The following is a 24,703-nucleotide window of genomic DNA, read 5'->3' as shown; positions in this document are numbered from 1 at the left end:
AGAGTGGCCAATCCCTCACCAAACTGCAAGTCCCAGGATTTCACAGGATGTAGTCAGGACAACTAAAGTAGAATCATAGTGTTATAATTCTCTAATCTCAAAGAGTCTCTGAAGATCTGTAGAGGGTGGCCAGGACAAAGAACAGGTCTTCACATAAAATCTTTCTAATAACAGAGACCATTTGGTATTGGTCAAGAAAATTGCCACATGATACCATTAAAACTGTCATTAAGCTACATCTTCCTGGATATAAGCAAAAGCAGCTGTTGTGCTTCAGGATTTAGGGCTCTTAATTTTTTTTGGCTTTACAAAATATTTTTGTTGTTTTTGTTTTCAGTTGGAAAATAACAGTGGTAGTATTTTTAGATGATAAAATTGAGTTTTGTTTGTGTGGAAAAGGACATTTTTCAGCAACTCAAAACACATGTTCCACCACATATTGGATTTGGGATTCAAATCTGGGCTGTCATGAAGATGAGCCAGTTACTAAAATGCAACATGTTTTGTAAAGTTGTTGGGTGTAACATCTCTTATCTGATGGTTCAGAGGAAGGTTGACAAGAATATATAGGCAAAACTGTGCCTTGTTTACCCGATGTATACTGGGAGTGAGAAAAATATTTAAGTCTTTTGCTGGGCTGATGTTCTGTCAGTGATGATAACCAGTTCTGGGCTTTTCAGAAGAATGTATATAATTCCACTGGGTAGATAATGATATGAAAAGGTTTGGATCAGCTTCTCCACATGGTCTTAGCATTCAGCAGGAACTGCCAAACATGGGAAATCTTATTTTCGGTGACTACAACTCCCAAAAGCTGGCATGATCACTGGCTATGCTATCTGTGCATGTTGAAATCCCAGAAGAATAATAGTTCCCAAGCTCTGGGTTTTGCACATGTTGCTTGGATAGTGCCACAACTAAGAATCTAAAAAACCAGCAAGCATATATAACATACTAGCTGTGCCCGGCCACGCATTGCTGTGGCGTTGTCTGGTGGTGTTGGTGAGAAATTGTTGAGGTAGTGGTGGTATTGAATGTCTGTTGTATCGTTGTCTTTATGTTTAGTATGCACACTGAAGTGGATTATATGGCAGTGTGGAGTCAAGATAATCCAGTTCAAAGCAGATAATATAAGATTCTAAATGGGTTGTATAGCTGTGTGGAAGGGCCTTGAGTCTACACTGCCATATAATCCAGTTAAAATCTGATAATCTGTGGAAGAGGCCTAAGTGAGGCCTAACTGTGCCTGTCCCCTGGACTGAATAAGTTGCTAGGAGACCAAGTGGGCAGAGCTTAGCCTTCAAACTGGCAGCAATTGGATAAAAACTATTATTCCTCTCCCTGTAATTAGGACTTTATTTTTCTTTTCTTTTGTTGTATCAACCTAGAGCTGTGAATGATGGGTTGTGTTGTCAAATTTCGAGGTTGGGGGGCCTGTAGTTTTGTTGTTTTGTCCGCTGCCCTGATGCCATCACTTTTTTATATATATATAGATGGCTATAAGCAGTCCATCCTAATAACTGACTGAGAAATTTGTTCTAGAGAAAACAATAAAACTGTTCCCCAAACAGGAATAGTTTTTTAATGCTTGTTATCTTTCTTTCCACAGAAAACAGATTCAACCGCTCTATCCCTGAAAAATAATATTTTGTGAACAAGAGGTAGAAGTGTACTTCTCGACAACTAAAGGTACCATCCACATATATGATAACCAGTGGCAATATTTTATTGTTTTCCAATGCAGCTTCAGTGATAAACAGAAAATGAAACACCAATAATTGTGCATTAGAATCATATACTCTTTATATTCTGAGATAAAGGGCCAGATATCCTTATCTAATTATTATTTTTAAATCCAACCTTCATTTTAGCAGAGTGATGCAGCTAATTTAAGGCGACATTAAAGGATAGCGAGTTGCTAATGCTATGAAGATGGCCACAGTTGTAACAATGTTTATAATTGTTGTGGCTTGGTATTACTTGTTATTATTGTGTTTTTACCTCCAGATTGGATTACTGCAATGCACTCTACATGGGGCTGCCTTTGAAGACGGCCCAGAAACTCCAGTTACTACAATGGGCGGCAGCCAGGTTGTTAACGGGAGCAAATTATAGGGAGCGGACAACCCCTCTATTAAAACAGCTCCACTGGCTACCAATAAGTTTCTCATCCCAATTCAAGATGCTGGTTATCACTTATAAAGCCCTGAACAGTTCGGGTCCAGCCCATCTTTGTGATCGCATTTTCTACTATGAACCTGCATGCCCCTACCTTGGCCACATTCTGGAAATACTTGAAAACCTGGTTATTTCCATATGCTTTTGACTAATTCAGCACAATTTGACAGAGTCCTTTTACCTCCACCTATACCCGCCACTGCACTTTATTCCTGGCCCATCTTATTAGTGACCTTGCAATATATTGCACATGTATCATTATTGCCTTGTCTCCAATTTTTGAATATGCCCATTGCACCCTGCTATTGGTTATTGGTTGTTGTTGAGTTTATGCTTTTATGATTTTTATATGTTTTATGTATTAATTCATTGTAATTGATTGTATTTTTTGTTGTTGTATTTTATTGTTGCATTACTGGGCTTGGTCCCCATGTAAGCCATCCTGAGGGGATATAAGAATGACATTATTATTATTATTATTATTATTATTATTATTATTATTATTATTATTATTATTATTATATTTTACTGACAGGGATAAGGGTGAGCTAAAAGAATTTGCTATTCAATATATCAAAATAATCAATAAATGAGCTTGATTTGGATGGGTGGCAGGAAAACATCTTTGCCTGCCCATGATGAACAGACACTATTACAATGTGGACTCTATCATTAGAATTTCTCCCAGCTAAAAGCAATACTTTTATAATCTTGCATCATATGCATGATTCATTCTTGTTTTCAGTTTCCAAGCAGAGGGCAAAAAGCTCTTAAGGATACAATGTGGAAATCACTAATTTCAATCTTTTTTTAGTCACTGGGGGTCCCATTAGCAGATATTATCTCACAGAGCAGCTGTGCATGTGAAACGCTGTACTGTACACTGCTTTTTTCTCTCTATCCCCTTTAGCATTGCCCACTTAAGACAAATTTTCTGGGCTCCTGGGAACCGGAAGACCATTCCTATTTAATGAGAATTTCCTTTCCACAGTAACCAGTTAAGGCAATGGGGGTGGAGCGAAAGGAATATGAAAGGTTTAGAAGAGACAAATGAAACATAGAAGGCTGAATATGTGGTGTGTGTGTGCTCAAGTTATTACAATATTCATAGAAGAAAAATCCCATTTATGATATTTGCCACAATTTTGCACCATCCTCTATCCCTCTCGGATGCATTTCTACTTTTGTGTGGATTTTAACACACTGCAATATAGGTTGTCTCTTTTAGTCAGCCAGCACTCTAAACTCCTTCGGGAACTATAATGGCTAAAACCGGCTTATTGCTTTTCCCATAAATATATAATTGAGTGAACCTAGTGTCAGGGGACAGCTGAAGAAAGTGATCATCATTAGGGGGCCATTTTGGAGTCCTCCGCACCATCCTAGGGAGCCTTTCAAGGAGCAAAAGGGTTTGTAATACGGGACAAATTGTGGCAGCAACAAAATTTTCTTAAGAAAAGTACTCAGTGAAGTAATAGCCATTTTAATTTTTCCAGAATGCATCCACATTCTAGATCATACCCCTTTTAATTTAGCTTCAGAATGTAGATTCCTAGAAGTGTTTTTTAAAGGAAATTAAAGATGTTAAGTGCCACCAGCTATAGGTTTGACATTTGGCTTTCCACATTGGTTGTCACTGCAACTGACTGATGAGGAAGTTTCTCCACACTTACTTTACTCCCAAGTGATCATGTTACCCATTGGCATGATCCTTCATTGTCCTGGTTGAAAATAATAATAATAAACCAGAACTATAGTCAAGACACCCATTGCATGATAGGAAGCCAAGATGTTCAGGAAGACAGCACCTTTTGCTCAGAATGAGAGACCTCAAGCAGTTGGGCAGGATGGAGAATCCTCTTGAGTCCTCTTTCATCCATTTGTTTCACTGGAGAGCAACATTGTCTCCTGAGCAGAGCTTTATTTATTTATTTATTTATTTACAGCATTTATATTTCGCCCTTCTCACCCCGAAGGGAACTCAGGGCGGATCACATTACACATATAGGCAAACATTCAATGCCTTTTAACATAGAACAAAACAAACAAACATAGCTCCGAGCGGCCTCGAACTCATGACCTCCTGGTCAAAGTGATTCATTGCAGTTAATTGCAGCTGCCTTGCTCTCCCGCCTTCATATGCCCAGGACAGAAGGAAGCAGAACTGGCACATCCTATTCATAAATAAGGGCAATGATGCACATTAAAGAGTTCCCATTCAGTAGGGTCATTCACTCCTGAGTCTATGGGAACACCTACACTGTAGAATTAGTGCAATGTGATACCACTTTAACTGCTATGGCTCAATGCAATAGAATCATGGATGTTATAGTTTGCCGTGACATCAGCACTATTTGGTAAAGAACGTTAAAGACTCTGAAAATTGCAAATGACTTGATTCCATCGCATTGAGCCATGGCAATTAAAGCAGTGGTATGCTGCTTTATAGGGTGTTGATGCACCCTATGTTACCCGTGGTGGCGCAATGGGTTAAAGTGCTGCTGCTGCTGACCTCAAGGTGGGCAGTTCAAATCTGCAGCATGGGGTGAGCTCCTGCTGTTAGCCCTAGCTCCTGCCAACCCAGCAGTTTGAAAACATGCAAATGTGAGTAGATAAATAGGTACTGCTTCGGCAGGAAAAGCAAAAGGCACTCTGAGCAATTATGCCAGTCACATGACCAGAAGGTAACAATGCAGGCTCCTTAGCTTGAAAATGGAGAACACCTCCCTAGAGCCAGAGATGAGCACTGCCTCCAAAGCCGGAAATGAAAGGAGACGCCTTTGCCTTGTCTCATTGTATGTATGTGATTGTAACTAAGGCATTGAATGTTTGCCTCTGTATGCTCTAAATATACTGTAATCTGCTCTGAGTCTCTTTGTGGAGAAGGGAGGAATATAAATGAAGTGTATTATTACCTAATTGCACCACTGCTAAAGAGGCAGTTACAGAAAAGTTATGGGGAGCCAAGGTCACAGTTTATCCCAGATTATCTGGCAGTGTAGACTCATATAATCCAGTTCAAAGCAGATAATCTGAGGTCACATCCAGGGATATAAGACAGTGTAGATCCAGCCTCAGACCAAGTGACAGTACCATTTTTCAATAAGGCAAACAGACTGCAATTAGAGGCAGGAGGGAATGGTGTTTTTAGAAAGCCAGTTGTGACACCCAAATAAGGACTATTTATGTAAACAGAGTGGTTCCCCAGGTGGGGCAAATGCATATGGAATTGTTGTTGTTGTTGTTGTTGTTGTTGTTGTTGTTGATCTTCTTCTTCTTCATTGCTGTAGTTTTTCTTCTTTAAAAAATACAAATGACATTTCCCTTGACCTCAGTCATTTTCTGGCAATTCCCAGCAGCAGTTGCAGCATTTTATTTCCACTTTCAAATGCGTATGAAAGACATACTGCCAATCCCAGTCTTCCTCTATCATAAACTGACTACAAATAATAGGAATTGTAAACCAGCCCTTTGGGAGGCTAATTTCACAAGAAAATATAAAACAATATCTTTCTGAACATTCAAATGAAATAAAATAAATTTATAGAACAAGGGAAAACACATACTATATGCCAATGTTGGAATTAAATTTGTAGAATTCTATTTAAAACTCAAGCAACCAAAACATATTTTTATCCACACCCCACATTGAAGTTTTTTCCTGTCATTTTTCTCCAACCAATAAGTTCCATCACTTCCCTAAAATCTGACATGTATGCAGCATTCCAGACTTTGATAATCCAGTCATTAACAGATAACATTTCCAGTTTTTTTGCAGCTGTCAGCAGATGAGAGATCAAAGACTGATGTTCATTTCATAGACCACCAAATAACTATCCTTACTGTAAAAAGTCAGAGGATCTAGTCATACACTTCATGTTCATGTATCTATTTTTTTGGCGAAATTAATACCCACCCTTCCAATGAGAATGGTGTTTATGGTGATTTAACAGTAAAATGGAAGAGTGTGCTTTCAAGTTGCCTATGGACATGGTTACGCCATGCATTACATAGGGATTCAAGGCACAGAATGGGAAGGCGGCACCTCTACACTGTAGGATCAATGCTGTTTGATTATGTTTTTACTCTTTGTAATGTTTTAATTGTTGTATTGTTTTCGGGCCTTTGTCCCGTGTTAGTCCCAGCCGGGAGATGGTAGCGGTATAGAAAAATAAAGTTACTTAATTACTTAAGCATACCATCCATCCATCTTGCCCTTGGTCTGCCCCTTTCTTTTTTCTTCCATTTTCCCCAGCATCATGATCTTCTCCAAGCTTTCCTGTCTTCTCATGATGTAGTACTTCAGCTTTGCCTTGAATATCCTTCCCTCCAGTGAGAGTCAGGCATTATTTCCGGAGTAGGACTGGTTGGATCTTCTTGCGGTCCAAGGCACTCTCAGGATTTTCCTCCAACACCACAGTTTAAAATTTTTGCTTATGCCCATTTGTGCCTGAATTCTACCTCCGATGTTTCTAATTTTCTGGAAGGGGTCTCTTGTCCTTCCTATTCTTCCACTTCTATGTACAGTAGAGTCTCACTTATCCAACGTTCTGGATTATCCAATGCATTTTTGTAGTCAATGTTTTCAAAACATCATGATATTTTGGTGCTAAATTCGTAAATACAGTAATTACAACATAATTCAGTGAGATACGTATAGAATTATTACAGGATTTCTGCATTCACTTCTAATACATTTATTTTTTTCACTACAGTAGAGTCTCACTTATCCAAGCCATTTTTGTAGTCAATGTTTTCAATATATCGTGATATTTTGGTGCTAAATTCGTAAATACAGTAATTACAACATAACTTTACTGCGTATTCAACTACCTTTTCTGTCAAATTTGTTGTATAACATGATGCTTTGGTGTTTATTTGTAAAATCATGACCTAATTTGATGTTTAATAGGCTTTTCCTTAATGCCTCCTTATTATCCAAGATATTCGCTTATCCAACGTTCTGCCGGCCCGTTTATGTTGGATAAGTGAGACTCTACTGTAGTTGCACCCAAAGGGAAGGAGGGAAGGAAGAAGCCAATGGGATGGAGAGGCTGTGACTGCGCGTGCGTGGGAGGGGGCCGCGCGTGCTTTGCCCCCCTCCCGTCAGGAAAGCGGGGAGCGGAAGGACCCCTGGATTGGAGGGGGGGGGAGAGGAGTGTGCGCCTGCTGAGTGTCCGTGTGTGTGCGCCGAGGGGGCCGCTCTCCCTTCCCGTTGCCTTTTTAAGGCGCGGCCTCTCCTCCTCCTCCTCCTCCCGCTCCTTGGCTGCGTGTCCCTGGCCTCCCTCCCTCCCTCCCTCTTCTTCTTCCCGGCCGAGGACGCCTTTCGCTCCAGAGGACCGCATCCGTCGCCGAGGGAGGGAGCGAGCGAGGGAGGGCGAGAGGAGGCGCTGAGCTCCCTCGGGCTTCGCTGAGCCTCCGCCAGCTGCTGCCTTCCTCGCCATCCATCCTTCCTTCCTTGCCTGCCTGGCTCTCCTTCTCTCCCGTGATGTGATGTGAGGGAAGGGGGGCATCTCCCCATCGGCCGCCGCCTCACGACGGAGCGTGCGGCGGAGCAGCGGGCCAAGGGCCGCGCCCCCATGAAGAGCAAGGAGAAGGAGAAGGAGAAGGAGCCGGCCTCGGGCGGCAGCGCGGAGAGGGGCAAGCCGGCCACCTACACGGGGGACAAGAAGGCGCGCATGGCGGCCAAGACCAACAAGAAGTGGGTGCGCCTGGCCACCGTCCTGGCCTACGTCCTCTCCGTCTCGCTGGCCGCCATCGTCCTGGCCGTCTACTACAGCCTCATCTGGCAGCCCGTGCGCGGAGGCGGGGCGCCCCACGGACAGCACAGGCCCCCCGGAGCGGGAGGGCACCTCGGCAGCCCCGCCACGCAGCCCCACGCCACCGGGCAGCCCGCCACGCCGCCGCCAGGGGAAGGCCTCGCCGCCACCGCCGTCGCCCGGGACCCCGGCAGCACTTTGGCGCCCTAGCGACGCCCCCTCCTCGCCCTCCTCCTCCTCCTCCTCCTCCCGCCCCACGGACGCCCACCGCCCGCCTCGCCTCTCCCGCCAGAGAGAAGCTGCCTCCAGGCCTCGGACTCCCGGACCCAAAGACACCAGGGACCGCTTTCCTTCTTGGCCTGCTGCTCTACAACTCCCCTCGCCTCCTCTCCCTTGCTTCCCTCACTCTCTGGGACCGGACCTTGGTTTGAGTTTTTATTATGAACCCAGGACCTAGTATTTGGGCTCAGGTATGTCTGGGACGCCGACCCTTCTGGAGGAGAAGCCCACCTGACGCACTTCTTAGTCCCAGGCCTTCGAAAAGGCGCTGTAGATTCTATAATATGTATGTACCCGTAACGCGGATTTAGAGAAGGAATTGAAGTCTCAAGGGCTATGTGGGGAACGTGGCTTTCTTGGAAGGCCATGCTATAGGGTTGGGTGGGGGGAAATGGAAGGCTAAGGTCCCTGTTTGAGCCTATACTTCAGGCATGGGCAAACTTCGGCCATCCAGGCGTTTTGGACTTCAACTCCCACCATTCCTAGCAGCCTCACCCCGCCCAGCCACTTCCTAACACTTCAAACCCTTTCCTTTTCCCCCTCAGCCCTTCCTAACAGCCTCAAGCCCATTCCTTTCCCCACTCAGCTGCTTAAGTGGCTGAGGGGGAAAAGGAAGGGGTTTGAGATTGTTAGGAATGGCAGGTGTGGAAGTCCAAAACACCTGAAGGGCCCAGGTTTGCCCCTGCCTGCTATACTTGATTACACATCTGTTTGAAAGGTGTTCTCTTCTGTAAACATGTTCAGATAGACATGGTTCCCCGAGATGCTCAGGCCTTATGACTGTATTTCATTAGGCTTTTAACCTTTGGGTTTTTTTCCTCCCCCTTATCTTTTTTGAGACAAGTTGCATCATTTCAACACTCTCCTCTTTCTTAATGTCTCCCCCTTGTCCAGTTTGGGGCTAAACCTTCAGATTGAGATCCTAAATGGTGACAAAAGATTTGGTTTCCAATGCTCAGGCCTTGTGACTGTGGATGTAGAATTAATGCAGTTTGACACTTCTTGAATGGCCCAGGCTCAGTGATAAGGAATCGTGGAAGTTGTCGTTTTTGCAGCACCAGCACACTTGGACAGAGAAGGCTAAAGGCCTTATAAAACGATCCCCTCACCCCCACCATTGCATAGCATTGAGCCTTGTTCGTCAAAGTGGTGTCAGACTGCACTAATTTAATAGATTCATCCTCTGTTTAAACATTTGGGTTTTTATGTGTTGTTGAAGGCTTTCATGGCCGTGACCACTGGATTGCTGTGAGTTTTCCGGGCTTTATGGCCATGTTCCAGGAACATTCCCTTCTGACGTTTCACCCACATTGATGGAAACTAGGCAAGTAGGTTTATATATCTGTGGAATGTCCAGGGTGGGAGAAAGAACTCTTGTCTTTCCCCAGGCAGGAAGCTGCCAAGCTTTGAAGCTGCAAGGCTATTCAATGCTAAACAAGGTCATCAATTGCAACATTCATACTTGCCTCAAACAGACAGGAATAGTTTCTCCCACCCTGAGCATTCCACAGATATATAAACCCCACTTGCCAAGTTTCCAACAAACCTCACAACCTCTGAGGATGCCTGCCATCAATGTGGGTGAAACATCAGGAGAGAATGCTTCTGGAACATTGCCATACAGCCCAGAAAACTCACAACAACCCAGTTTGAGGTTTTTTCCACTTACCTTTTTCCAGGCAAACTGGGCCCCAATTTGATTCTCATTCCAGGATTCCAATTCTATCTCAGTTTTGTGTCCAAAGTCTTCATTCTGTTCCCTTTAATCCTAAATAAGAATAAATCCTATTTATTTGGCTGATTTTGGGGGTTTTTGTCTAGGTCTGTTTCCTCAACAGAACCACCAGGGAATAATGAAAGCAGTAGTCTTGGGATCCTATTGTCTAGGAATCCCTTCAACCTCTCTCATTTTTCGGATGCTTGGAATGACCTCTGGAACTTCCAGACAGAAATAAATTGGATGTTTCCTGCTTGGCCACAATTACTGCAAATGTGATTTGTACGTGCAGTCCCAGAAGTAGTTCCGGCATTAAATCAAGGGGAATGTAGTTAGTGTGGCCTTTTCTAACCTGATGTCTTCCAGATGTGATGGAAAATAGCTGCCATCATCCCTCCAAACATGATGGGGTGTCTTGTCCAGCATGTGTGGAGGGTGCCAGTTTGAGAAAGTCAGAGGCTGGATCTGCACTGCCAAATAATGCAGTTTGAACTGTGTTATATAGTCAGTTCTAGAACCATATAATGAAGTACAGTTCTGTTCAAACTGCGTTATATGGGTCTACACCAGGCATGGGCAAACCTGGGCCCTCCAGGTGTTTTGGACTGCAACTCCCACAATTCCTAACAGCCAGTAGACTGTTAGGAATTGTGGGAATCATAGTCCAAAATACCTGGAGGGGCCAAGTTTGTCCATGCCTGGTCTACACACTGACTATATAATGCAGTTCAAATGTACTGCAACCACCCTCACACCAGGTAATAGTTTCCCAACACCTGGATAAGCCTAACCACTTGTCTGGAGGCTATGCTGAAAACAATGTCTTTTAATTTTTCTTTATCTTGCCTTTTGACTTTAAAATATGGTGGTGTTCCAGTTGATGACATGCCTGCTGAAGAATGTACTATAAAAAAGAGTAGAATGTAGTTTAGAAGGCTGAAACTTAGGCAGAGTGGTGGTCTGGCTTATTTTATTTTAATATTTATCTTCTCTGTGTCAGACTCATAAAATCTCAAGATGAAAGCCTGGCTATTTCCAACACAAAAAGGTGGTGGACACTTAGGAAGGTTTTCCCATGCTGCATTTTTCTACAATCCTTTCAGTTTCACTGTGAGGAAAAGGGTCTTTGCAGAGAATCTTGTAGTTCTTTACATTTTCATTCTGCTGACCCATCTGCTTGTATTACATTTTTTCTTTGACTTTAAAGTGCTCCAAGACTTTGTTGATGTTTTGGCTGAAACTGACTAAAAATTGCTGCCTCTTTGGATCATGGGTGGTGTGATGGATTGCTTATCTGCTTTTTTGACTGCTGTGAATATTATGGGCTCTATAGCTGTGATGTACACCAGCTATGTACACCCTATGAAGTAGCCTTTAGCATACTCCGCAGCAGTAGATGGGAGCTTGGAAACACACAGCACAATCGTATACATTTTTATTAGAAGCAAGCCCCTTTGACTTTGGTGAGACTTCTTTCCTAGTTAATATATATATAGGATTGCAGCCTTACTAGCCATGAGTACTAACAGCAACATTACCTCATGGAGCCAGTATAGGACCATGTCTTGCTTCTTAGAAGAAGCTCGGTAACCTATTTTCAGTTGTTCTCTCCTTTGGTGAATTTGGCAGTCTGCTCCCTTCTGCTCAGCTGTGTCAAAGCACTGTACTCACAATTTCAAAAAAGCAGATACTTTGCAAACAAAACAGTATAATAGACATCTCTTAGGAGTCTTTTAGAAGGGAGGGCCACAAACCTTTGACAAAAGATACATGATCTACCCCCCATTTGTGTTAATTCAAGTAAATAGCAACAACATGTACCCTTAAAAGGATTTTTTTAAAATAGGCTATATGGTTAAACTGCTGGTTGGGCATATTGAACATGTATTTTAAAAAAGTATGCTTCTTCTTGGATATCAACGTCTTGGAAAGAAGGAAGCAAGTATGGGCAAAATGGCTTTAATATCAGGCGGCCAAGCTGTATCCTTCTGTACGGTTATCGCCAAATGTCAGACTTGATAAATAGGTTTAGATTTAAACTTGTGAACATGCTCTAATGTTGTCTATATCTAAATCAGCCATGTAAGCTGTCTGTATTCAAAGTTCTGTATATTTTTTAAGAAAAATATTTTTAAGGTGACAAAAAAATACATTGAAAGATTTCTGCCAAAAACTCATGTGGTTTTAGACTTCTGCTTATTTGGTGTTTATTTTAATTCTCATTTCTTTGAAGAATATTCTCCTTTCCTGTATGTTGAAGGCTGAGAATGGGAATAATGTGCCAATTTCATTCCTGGTGAGCAAGCTGGGCTAATTCATTTAATTCTGTATATGAACACTTTGGTTTCTATGTTACTGCAGACCTCAGAATGGGCGAATGTAAACCTTTTATATATCAGAGAAGGATTCAAGGGGCAAAATAGCTGCATGGTAGCATTTCATCCAAGAGAAGAATGTGTGAAGTTATCTCATAGAAGAGGTTATCTCCAGACTACAGTGCTTACAATTCCTTAGCATTGGCCAAGCACTGCATGGTAGTGATTGAATTATTAAACAAAAACATCTAGAGCAGGCTTTCTTGAACTTTTTGTCCTAGAGAAATCCTTGAAATAATTTTGAGATCTTGGGAAACCCATATATAAAAACTGTTATATCAACAGCTTTAAAAAAAACATTTTTCCTGATCACAGAACCTCTATCAATGCCTTGTAAAAACCAGGGTTGTTGAGAATTATGACTGAAAAACCCTGATCGAAAGGGTTACATTTTCCTCACCTTGTAATAAAGCATCACTTAATTTTATCCTGCAGATAAAGCCCCTATATTTAAAGATGGTTTTCCAAACATTTTGCATGGTTCTGATCTTTGAAGGCATAACTGGAGAAAATCCTGAAGGCACAACAATTCCATATGCTATACAAATTCCTATGTTAAAAGTACTTGTGTTTAGGAATACCTGTGCAGTTCTGAATCAGTTCATACGTGTAAGTGTACAACTTTTTGTTTTACCTATGATAATCACATGAGATTCTTTATCTGCCTGTAATATCCTCTATAGGAGATAAGAAAGCTCTAATCATGGCAGTTTCTTTTATTGGAAGTAGGATTTGGCTGCTGTACAATTTGATCCTTTGAAGTTGGCAGAAACAAATCTATTGGGAAATGCTGCCTATATTAACAGTCTGAACTAGAAGCGCACAAAAAAAAGGATGGATTGGGGAGGAAGGAAGCAGATTTATCCAATTCAAAGAAATTTCCATTCAGTTGGAGCAGAACTCGTCACCCAAACAGTACGTTTTCTGACTCCTAGCATCCCCAAGCTATTGTGGCGAGCATCGACTGGGGCTACAGGGAATTGCAGTTCAAAAAGCACATTTTCTAAGATCTGATGCTAGAAATTTGGCTCAGGGAAATATGAGTTCCTGAGATCCCATGTGACTAGGAGCCGTTCTACTGACTTGCAATTTGCTTTGTTATTTTACAAAATATATTTAAAGGCTAAAATAGATTTTGCTGGAACTTCCTGTAATTAGGTGTTCCACAGAGGTAGTGGGTTTTTTTAAATTTTCATTTGTTTTTTAGGGATGGGATGAGCTTTGTTAGTTTATACAGTATGCCTTCATATAAACCAACTAATTTTGGATTTGATATCCATGGTTTCTCTTACTCATGCTCAAAGACCCACCCCCTGCAGAATTGTTTGTGGGCCCTTCTAGATCCCCCAATGCAGTTCTATGATGCTTTTAGACTAAGTGCAGCAAAAATGTAAAGTTCACTATCCATGGCTTCAGGTATTCATGGGGGATCTTGGAATGTATCCCCTATGAATATGAGGGTCATGCTGTACACAGGAACCCTAGGGTTTTCTTGGCCAGAAAGAGGAAAATTTTCCTTGCCTTTTCACTAATCCTGACCCATGCTTTCTTTTTTCATCATAGAGTTAGTGCCTTTCCAAGCACTACTTGCTAAAGTCAATGAAAGAAAAAGAGTAAGGAATTGAATCCAAACACTGCTCTGTAATGTCCCCACTTTTTCATGACTGTGTAAGGGAGAATCTTTTTCTACATGTTCTAGCCAAGGCACTTCTTAGAAAAGGATACCTCTCCCACGGGGACAATTTGGCCGGAGAGTCCTGTTAAACCATTGTAAACGCATCACCAATGAACCGTTTTCCTTTTTGATATTCCAGAGAAAAATTAATTCCATGTGCGTTCCAGCGCTCTTTCCCCATAATTCTACACTGCTTGATGATGGAGTGGTGGTTCATGGGGGTTTACACATGTATTTCTGGCTTTCAGGTTAATAGATCTTATTATAGAATAAGATAGGAGCCCCGGTGGTTAAGTGCGTTAAAGCACTGAGCTGGAGACCGAAAGGCCCCAGGTTCAAACCCCGGGAGCGGCGTGAGCGGCCGCTGTTAGCTCCAGCTCCTGCCAACCTAGCAGTTTGAAAACATGCCAATGTGAGTAGATCAATAGGTACTGCTCCAGCGGGAAGGTAACGGCGCTCCATGCAGTCATGCCGGCCACATGACCTTGGAAGTGTCTACGGACAACGCCGGTTCTTCGGCTTAGAAATGGAGATGAGCACCAACCCCCAGAATCGGTCACGACTTGACGTAATGTCAGGGGAAGCCTTTGCCTTTTATAGAAATAATAATAATAATAATAATACTTTATTTATATCCTGCCACCATCTTCCCACGGGGACCCGGGGCGGCTCACATGGGGCAAGGCCTGGTCAACATAGTTCACAAAAGTAACAACATGAATACATTAGCAAGAATATTGAAAGACATGCCATACCAGGGAAGTGTAGAAAGGTTACTGGTGATAATGGTATTAATAATAACAATTTTTTATTTCTAACCTGCCTTCTCTCCCCAAAGGGACTCAGGGCTTCCAAATTCAAATGCAAAAATTCAGTGCCACATACAAACATAAAAACACAGCACAATAAAATAACAAATAAATCATAGTTAAAAGGGCAAATAAAATAGACACTATGGGGCGCATAAATGGTCAGGCCTCAAAGTGCAATAGCAATAAGTACTGTTTAAGTATAAAATCTAGGAATATAAAATATAAATGTAAAAGTGGTGATGTGGAGATCAGTACAGTATAATTGTTGTTTATTTTTAAATTTTATTGGCAACCTTCTCCTGGACAACTCTTCTAGGCTCATAAGCAACTCAATTCCCTCTCATTTCCCTTCAGTTTGCTACTGAATTGCTGGTGTTGGCTGATAACCAGGCATTCATCGCTTCTCTGTTGGTATCATGAACAAGTTTGACCATATCACAAGTCAACTTACCAATGTCAAGGCAGAATATTGTTCTAAAAACCAAGGAGCCCAGGAAGTATCCTGGGAGACAGGTAGCCAAGTATCTTTTAGGGACATCTCTGCTCTTACTTTGCATAAGACAATTTCACATCCAGTAGAACAGTGGGCGCACCAATGGGGTGGTGGGGGGATGATGCATGAGACATGTATTAGTGCCAAGTATGATATGGTTCACCAAATTTTGTTACTGTGTGCCTCCAAGTTGTTTCTGATTTATGCCAACCCTAAGATGAACCTATCCCTGGTTTTCTTTTCAAGATTTGCTCAGAGAGTGTTTGGCTTGCCTTCCTATGAGGCTGAGAGTGTTTGACTTGCTCAAAGCCGCCCAAAGATTTCCTTGACTTTGGTCCAACACTGAAATGATTGCACTACTCTGGCCATCATTTTAGGTATTTATTAGTAAGGAACAGATTTTGATGACATCTGCTTCTATGAACTAGATCACTTTTTTTACAAGAAATATAGCTAAAGACTATCTGTTGGGTTTCAGATATAAGATATAATCTGAGATATTTGTTACGAATTTCCTGGCTGTTTCAGATGATGAAACTAATTAAAGATTTTCTTGACTCTTTGTAAGCATTCTTATCTGTTGTGTGGACTAACTTTTCCTGCCTGACATAATCGTGACTCGGTACCTAAGATGCTATCTTTCCAAAAGATAATAATTTTGACAACATTTGTGTGCAATCCCACCCACTATAATAGAGAGAATTGCAGCGCAGAAATAACTGTAGCTTTCGCTATAGAAGATTTGACTTGTCATCACATGGCATTAAGTCTAGTTGTGCCTGACTCTGGGGGTTGGTGCTCATCTTCATATCTAAGCCAAAGAGCCGGTGTTGTCCATAGACACCTCCAAGGTCATGTGGCCAGCATGACTGCATGGAGTGTCATTACCTTCCCACCGGAGCGGTACCTATTGATGTACTCACATTTGCATGTTTTCAAACTGCTAGGTTGACAGAAGCTAAGGCTAACAGCGGGAGCTCACCCCACTCCCTGGATTTGAACTGCCAACCTTTCGGTCAGCAAGTTTAGCAGCTCAGTGGTTTAATCCGCTATGCTACTGGGGGGCTCCCTTACTATTATCTGTTACTTATTTATGTGTGTGTAACTAAGGTCTTCTGGCCTGAGCTTCTCCACTTCCAGCCCAATTCATTGTTGCAGTTATGTATTTGTAACTTTGAGATACAAATCCATAATTTCTCTGTATTCAGTAGCACTACATTTTCTTACTGTAAAACTGCATAAATGCCACCTCAGCACACCATAAGAGCCTGGGTGGAGGAAGTCAATTCATCATCCAGTTGGGGCACAAAGTAGATGATCCTTTCATCCCCTTACTACCAAAAAGTGAGGTTGTAACAAAGATTTGTAGCTGGAGTACTGTTTCTGATTGTTACAGCCTCGCTTGAGGAAGAAGGATGCAAATGTCGTCCTCCATGTGTCCTGACAAAGCTGAATAGACTTCTTTCATCTGATCTTATGGTGGACTGGGGTGGCATTTATATAGTTTTACTGTGCAAGTATGTCGTCTTGGTGAATACATAGCAATTATACATCCTTAGCTCAAGGTTACAAATCAATAACTGCAATATTGAAAGGTAGTCAATGTTTGGAATACTGTTAAGTAATGAGGTGATTTTACTCTCCATATTTATACAAGACAAGATAACAAATAGTAGGGGCTATGAATGTATATCCCTGCAGATATCAATGGACTTCAGCTCTCGTTATCCTTCACAATTATATGGGCTTGACATAATGAGTATAGTGCCCACCCCCATTCTGAAGAGCACTGAAACATAATTAAAACATTTGCCAAATGGTAGGGCATCACTATGCAAAACCTTGGTGGTGGTATCTAATCCATCCCACTTAAAAAGATGTTTTTCAATAAATATCAGAATTCACATTTCTGCTCAATTGATACATTTATAGAAGCTCAAAAGTCCTGACACTGTGTATACATAACACGAATGTTGTTTGCTTCTGTTGATGACACACAAAGAAATCCATAGGTGACATACACAGAAATCAGTAAGTATGTGCATGGCTAATTCAAAACAATAGCCACCACAACCAGCAAAACAATTCAGAAAAAGAATAACATTTTCTCCTGAGTTGGTTTATGTGCTGGGAAATTGTGAGATTCCTTTGACAATACATTGAATAAGTATTCCTCATTCTTCCAGAACCCATGAAAGATCATTGATGTATGGCTGGCATGGTAGTTTTGTGACATGAAGGCAAATTCAAGTTATTCCAGATGGTGCATTAAGCTGTTTGTGTAATCTTTCTGTGGATCTTGTGACTTTCTCCATAACAAAACAAAACAGAATGGCATGGAGAAATCAACCAGTCTTCTTTGTGAAACCACAGTAAAATAATAGATTCCTACATATTGCCCACTAACATGTGAAATACTTGAAAGTAACCAGAACATATAACCCAGCCTAGAGGACTATATTGTCAACAGCAATTGTCAAAACAGACCATTGAGAGACGGTTCTCTCAGACAGGGCAAATGTGTGGCTTTTTTGCTGAGCTTTTCAGACCTCCATCTACACTGCCATATAATGCAGTTTGAAACTACATTATATGGTTAGTGTAGACTCAGACTCCTTCCACACAGCTGAATAAAATCACACATTTTTTGGTTTGAAGTGGAATATATGGCAGTGTGGACTCAGAATATCAAGGCAGAAAATCCCACAATATCTGTGTGGATTATCTGAGTCCACACTGACATATATCCCAGTTCAAAGCAGATATTGTGGGATTTTTTGTCTTGATATTCTGGGATATAGGGCTGTGTGGAAGGGCCCTCATATAATGCAATTCAATGCAGTTAAATTATAGATGGAGATGCAGGTTTTAAAAACATCCAAACAATGTTGGTTTTTTAATTATTTTGTTGACTATTTATGGCTGCTTCAGTTTTATTCCCAACATTCAAGTGGATTTCCTTTTAATTTTGTAGTGTATCAAATAAAATGTATTCTTTTTTCTTTAAAAAATCTGGGATAGGGACTGCATTTACATTGAAGAATTGTAGCAGTTTGACACTACTTTAACTGCCATGGCTCAATGCTATGAAATTCTGAGATTTGTAATGAGATATTCACCCTTCTCTAGTTTGCTACACCAAACTAGACATGCCAAGATTTCATAGGATGGAGCTATGACAGTTAAAAGTGGTGTCAAACTGCTATGATTCTGCATTGTGTATGGGATATGTCCATGTTGACTTGAAGGCACATAACTACAGTTTATAAAATGTGGTTGTTTGCTAACAGTTTCCTTGAGCTTTCTCATGTATGTTAAATAGTCTCAGGGAAATAGTCTCAGGCATGAGATTCCTTACATAGTCAGGTTGCTTACTATTAGATAACATGTTGTTGAATGTAAATGTTCTCAGCAAAGTAACTGGTGAGACCTTGCCAAATGTATTGGCTCACATCTTGTATTTCAGTTGCAGATCCATATTGAGTTATCCTACATAGAATCAGAGAGTGGGAAGGGACCACATGGGCCTTCCAGTCCAACCCCAATATGCCATGTGGAAAAGCACAATCAAAGTACCCCTAACTGATGGCCATCTGGCCTCTATATAAGAGCCTCTAAGGAAGGAGCTTCCATCACACTCTGAGGCAGAGAGTTCCACTGTTGCTTGTATGGTCACGAAGTTCTTCATAATGGTCAGGCAAAATCTCCTTTCCTGTAATTTGAATCCATTGCTTCGAGTCCTAATCTCCAGAGCAGCAAAAAACGAGTTTGCTCTCCTCCTTATGATATTCTTTCAAATATTTATACATGGCAATCTTGTCTCCTCTCAACCTTCTCTTGTGTAGGCTAAACAAACTCAGCTCTTTAAGACACTCCTCATAGGGCATGGCCTCCAAACCTTTGATAATTTTCATTGTCCTCCTCTGGATACTCCCTGTCAATATCTTTCTTGAATTATGGTGCCCAGAATTGGACACAGTATTTCAGGTGAGGTCTGACCAAAGCAGAATAGAGAGGCACTTTGACTTCCCTTGATCTAGACCAGGCATGGGCAAACCTCAGCCCTCCAAGTGTTTTGGACTTCCACTCCTAGAAATCCCAGCCATGTCTGATCTAGACACTATACTTCTTTTAATGGAGCCCACAATCCCATTGGCTTCTTTAGCTGCAGCATCACATTGTTGGCTCATATTTAACTTGTTGTCTATGAAGACTCCAAGATTCTTTTCACATGGACTGTTGTTGAGCCAGGCATCACCCATCCTGTTCATCTTTATTTTCCATGCTCCTGGCATTAGTGTAAAGACATGTAAGCCATGGGATGTTCCCCGTAGCTGTTCATTTGATATTATTGTCTTCTTGCAGCTTGGTTCCACTCCAATGGAAGGAATTCAACAATGGAGGGCACAGTAAAATGGCATTTCCAGTCCTTTTACATCAGCAATGAGATTGCAAATATAAGAAATGGGATCAGGACTGTCACAGCTCATCCCACTGCAGGTTGCTGGTGGGAGGAGGCTGGAAATATCCTGCTGCACTCCTGCTTAGCAGCAGCACAAACGTCCATCACTCAATGTAGTTGCTGGCTGTCAAAGTAAGTTTGGGGAATCAGGCCAGGAGGTGATACTGTACAATTAATGCAGTTTGACAACACTTTAACTGCCATGGCTCAATGCTGTGGAATCCTGGAAGGTGAAATTTGGTGAGACACAATCACTCTTTAGCAGAGAAAGCTAAATACTTGGTTAAACTACAACTCCCATCATACTGTCTTAACTCTGCAGTGTAGATACATGCTTAGTTACCTATTTATAACTAAGTTGACAATGTAGGATCTTGGCCTTATTTCTATAGAGAAAAGAACTATTGTCTTGCTGTAGCAAATGTTTCCATCCATCAGTATACTCCCAGCCTTCAAACTATTGGATGTATCTTTAATCCTAATTATGGTAAAAAATATTTGTTTGGATTCTTGACAGTGGACCAGATATTGTGATGGAACAGAGTGGCAGTTTGCTTTTTAAAAATGCCCTCTTCCCACTCCCAAATTTCCTTTTTAACCATCTTGCCTGATGGTAAGACCTGGGAGTCTTCAAGGCATGAACATGTTTTTATTTCCTTTGAGTCAATGCAATAAAGATATTGCCATAGTATAGATTTCGAAATGCTATCTTATGGCAGCACAGACATCTACATTTTTTGTATTGTGTTTTGAATGGCATGGACATCTTATTGGTAGTTTTATTTATTTCCTTTATTTTTGCTCAGATTCCCATGTACACATATTTTCTATCAATTGTGTGAAGGTAACAAAGCTCAGACATGGTGTTTGATCCTCTCCCAAGTGCTGTTTTTCAAAAAACATCTAACTTGCCAGGCATCCATTGTATTCAAGTCACATATGCATTTTTCTTGTACCACGTAGTGCGTAACAGGAAAAACAGTGTATGGGATGGCCTTTACACAACCTTTTTGCTGGGTGGTTAGCCTCAAATAGCTTCTCAATGTGTTTTATTAAAGCTTTACATTATGTCATTTAAATATTGAAGCGTCCCTTTAATTAAAAGGCTTTATAACTTCCTTCAGGCTTGCAAACCAATTACTGTCAACTTGTCCAGGGGGGAATTCATGTGGAAAATAATTAGTACTTGGAACGCAATGAATACTTGCAAAGAAACAGAAACCCCAAAATATAACAAGAGTTGTGATATAAGAGACACTAGGGAGCTACCACAAAAGTGAAGCAGTGAAGTGCCTAATTCTGCTGGAAAAAATACAGTTTTGAACTACAGCTTCCCAAATCTCTAACCAAAGTAGTTATGCTAGCTGGTAGTTCTAGGAACTATGATCCAAAAACAACTTTCCCAAACTCTGATAAACTAATTATTAGGCTCAACAAACAAGAATTTCCCCAATGTCTCTCAACTGTATTTATGATATTTTGAGACTATATCTAGCTTCCAATCAGTAAGGGCCCTTCCACACAGCAATATAACCTAGAATATCAAAGCAAATAATTCACAATGTCTTCTTTGAACTGGGTTATCTGAATCCACATTCCAGCTCAAAGCAGATAATATGGGATTTTATTCAGCTATGTGGAAGGGGCCCTAGTTTCAAAAGCATTGAACTGAACCATAAATAAACTTATAAATAAAGTAAATAAATAAACCAAGTTATTAGTCAAGTGTGTGACTAGATCTCACAATTTTTCTTGAATGATCTGGGCAGAATTCCAGGTATACTTCAGTTTTGAAGTTGATGTGTTCAATGCATTTACTTTCTTAACAGAAAATGTACTGGTGGCAAATGTAACATGGAAAAAATAGGAATGGGTGCATGCATTGCATCACAAAAAAATTAAGAGACTTTAAAAAAGAAAGTGCAAACTTTCAATTCAAAAGTAACAATATGTACATGTGAAATCAAACAATTGTGCCAAACCTCACATAAGTGAAGAAAACATTTTGAACCTTCTAGAAGTTCTTCTTCCAAGCACATCCAGGAATGACCTTCCTTTCCCTATTCTCAATTTTTCTTATGATTTCCATTTCGATGAACAAACTTATTGATCTATGCTTTTAAAATAGTTGATGTAGCTGGTGAGGCAGCTTTTTTGCTTTGCCTTTTCTTTTTGTGTGTCTCCAGTTCCCATGATTCAGCTCACCTTCCTATTAACAGTTGGCTTCCCACTCCACTTTTTAAAAAATTGGAAATAAAGATGTAGTTTTCTGAGGATTATCAATTTACAGTGTAAAAAAGCCTTCTCCAACTACACACTGTCTAGATCAGTGGTTCTCAACCTGTGGGTCCCCAGATGTTTTGGCCTTCAAGTCCCAGAAATCCTAACAGCTGGTAAACTGGCTGGGATTTCTGGGAGTTGTAGACTAAAAACATCTGGGGACCCCAGGTTGAGAACCACTGGTCTAGATTTGCTCCCATAACTCCCCATAATCCCCAGTCAATTAGACTTTTCCAACCAATGGCCACGCTTGCTGTTGATCATGATATTTGCCAGCTGATGCCCACAATCTAGAAGGCTGAAAATGCTAAGGGGGAACATTTCCTATAACGTGATAGCTTACTCCAAAGCACTGCAGAACTAAGCTTATGTGCTGCTATATGTTAATTTCAACTAATGCATATTCATGTCCAAGCAAAAATGATAAACTGGGCCCATGCTTGATAGTAGGAAACCTGTGATTCCTAGTTCATTGGGGTAGAGAACCCTTCACTCTGAAGATGTTTTGGTCCACAGTTCCCATCAGTCCTATCCAGCAAAACCAGTGGTAAGGAATAATTGTAATTGTTGTTGTGTGTCTTCAAGTTGACTCTTATGTATGGTAACTAATGGATTTTCTTGGCGAGGTTTCTTCTAAGAAAGTTTGCTCTGATGTTGGGAGAGTGTGGCATAGATCACTCAGTGGGTGAATGAGGATTTAACTTTTAGTCTCCTGGGTCCTAGGTCAACACTCAAACCGCCATGCTGGCTCTTAATGGTCACTGTAGTTCAAAACATCTAGAACAGTGCTACTCAAAATTGTGATTGATGGTCCAGTGTCACGTTTGTGGGCCCCCTCGATGGATTGTCACCTTGACGTGGTGAGGGCGCTTGCGTGTTCCAGTGAACCTGAGAGCACAACCACTGGAGTCATGCACTCCCAGAAGTGGCCACAGGGGAGGATCCAGACCAAGAACAATCCGAAGATCCAAAGACCTCAACGGCGGAGCAGGCGGAGGATAACATGGTACATGTTACAATGGCTGTGAAGGTGGAAGAAGGCTGTAACAGACTGAGAAGCCACTCTCGTTGTGTTAATCACACCACTGCTGGGACCTCACTCTGTGAAGACTGTGTGTTGACCAGCCGTGCACCGACCTCCACACATTAAAAAAAAATCATGCACAGGCGTCTTCCAAGAAATGGAGGACCATCATCCTTGAACTACGAGGAATCGCCCAAGTAAGTAAGTAAGTAAGTAAGTAAGTAATGCTTTAACATTTCTTGTTTGTGTCTGGGCTGGAAATTATGCAACCAGATGTTGATAGATTGTTAATTCCAGTAGGCCTATCCAGCAGAGCCAATGGTGAAGGAGGAGGGAGTTGCAGTTCAAAAATATCTGGAGTGCCACATGATTTCAACCTCTGGTTTATGCATAGGTAAGGAGTTTATTCTGCCCTCACTTTCCCCCACTGATTTGTTTTTCCAAGCCAGTTGTCAGCCTGTTTAAGGCAACATTGCCACCTCCATGACATTGGCATTAGGAGCATCATGTTGTTAGTGGCATCGGGTTTATCCAGATGGCCTCTGCTTTTGATTGTGTCCAATTGCTGTGTTTGTGCTCATTACATTCCAAATTCAGTACACTGTGGAAAAAACCTAAAATCCTTGACTAAATCAAACTTAAAACATGAATTCAAAAAAATTGCACTGAACTATATGACAAAATTATTATGATTTCAAAAAGAAACATATTTCAAATAAATCGACTCTCCTCGTAACTAGCCACAACTGCTCATTTTTAAAAGCAATATTAGCACTGCCATCAACGTGTGTCAGTTTGATGTCAGAATTGCATGAGCAGGATCAGTCTTTTTATTTGGGCCTCATTGGTCACAATTTCTGTTCCTGGACTCAGTCACAGTGGAAGGAACACAAACCAGTAAAATACATCTTGCTATCGAAAATGGCTGTTTATCTACAGCAGTGGTTCTCAACCTTCCTAATGCTATAATACAGTTCCTCATGTTGTGGTGACCCCCAACCATAAAATTATCTTTGTTGCTACTTCATAACTGTAATTTTTGCTACTGTTATGAATTGTAATATAAATATCTGATATGCAGGATGTATTTTTATTCACTGGACTAAATTTGGCATAAATGCCTGATATGCCCAAATTTGATTACTGGTGGAGTGGGGAAAGGATTGATTTTGCCATTTGAGAGTTATAATTGCTGGGATTTATAGTTAATCTACAATCAAAGAGCATTCTGAACTTCGCCAATGATGAAATTGAACCAAACTTGGCACACAGAACTCCCATGACCAACAGAAAATACTGGAAGGGTTTGGTGGGTATTGAGTTTGAATTTTGGAGTTGTAGTTCACTTACATCCAGAGAGCACTATGGACTCAAACAATGATGGATCTGGACCAAACTTAGCATGAATACTCGATACACCCAAATGTGAACACTGGTGGAGTTTGGGGAAAATAGACTTTGACATTATGTATGTTTTCTGGTGCTCTTTGGTGACCCCTCTGGCACCCACCTTGCGCCCCCACAGGGGTCCCAACCCCCAGGTTGACCTACATGTACATGCGTTAATATTTATTCAGTAGCACAACAATGTAACAGCTGATCATCTTCCAACATCCCTCCAAAGATTTCATTTAACAGAAAGAATGTGC

General features: G+C 41.2%; 1 protein-coding gene across 1 annotated transcript; it reads left to right on the top strand.

Moving 5' to 3' along the window:
* The first annotated feature begins 7,303 nt into the window (after nt 1–7,303).
* On the top strand, nt 7,304–15,850 carry inafm2 (InaF motif containing 2). The gene has a single exon (XM_062968184.1). The coding sequence runs from the start codon at nt 7,758–7,760 to the stop codon at nt 8,145–8,147; it is 390 nt and encodes a 129-aa protein (XP_062824254.1). The 5' UTR covers nt 7,304–7,757; the 3' UTR covers nt 8,148–15,850.
* The last annotated feature ends 8,853 nt before the right edge of the window (nt 15,851–24,703 follow it).

This window comes from Anolis carolinensis, chromosome 1, assembly GCF_035594765.1.
Source record: "Anolis carolinensis isolate JA03-04 chromosome 1, rAnoCar3.1.pri, whole genome shotgun sequence".
Lineage (NCBI taxonomy): Eukaryota > Metazoa > Chordata > Lepidosauria > Squamata > Dactyloidae > Anolis > Anolis carolinensis.
This window is presented reverse-complemented; position numbering and strand designations above follow the sequence as displayed.

Excerpts from the sequence above, each read along its gene's own strand:
- inafm2 (XM_062968184.1), top strand. The coding sequence starts at position 7,758 with ATGAAGAGCAAGGAGAAGGAGAAGGAGAAGGAGCCGGCCTCGGGCGGC.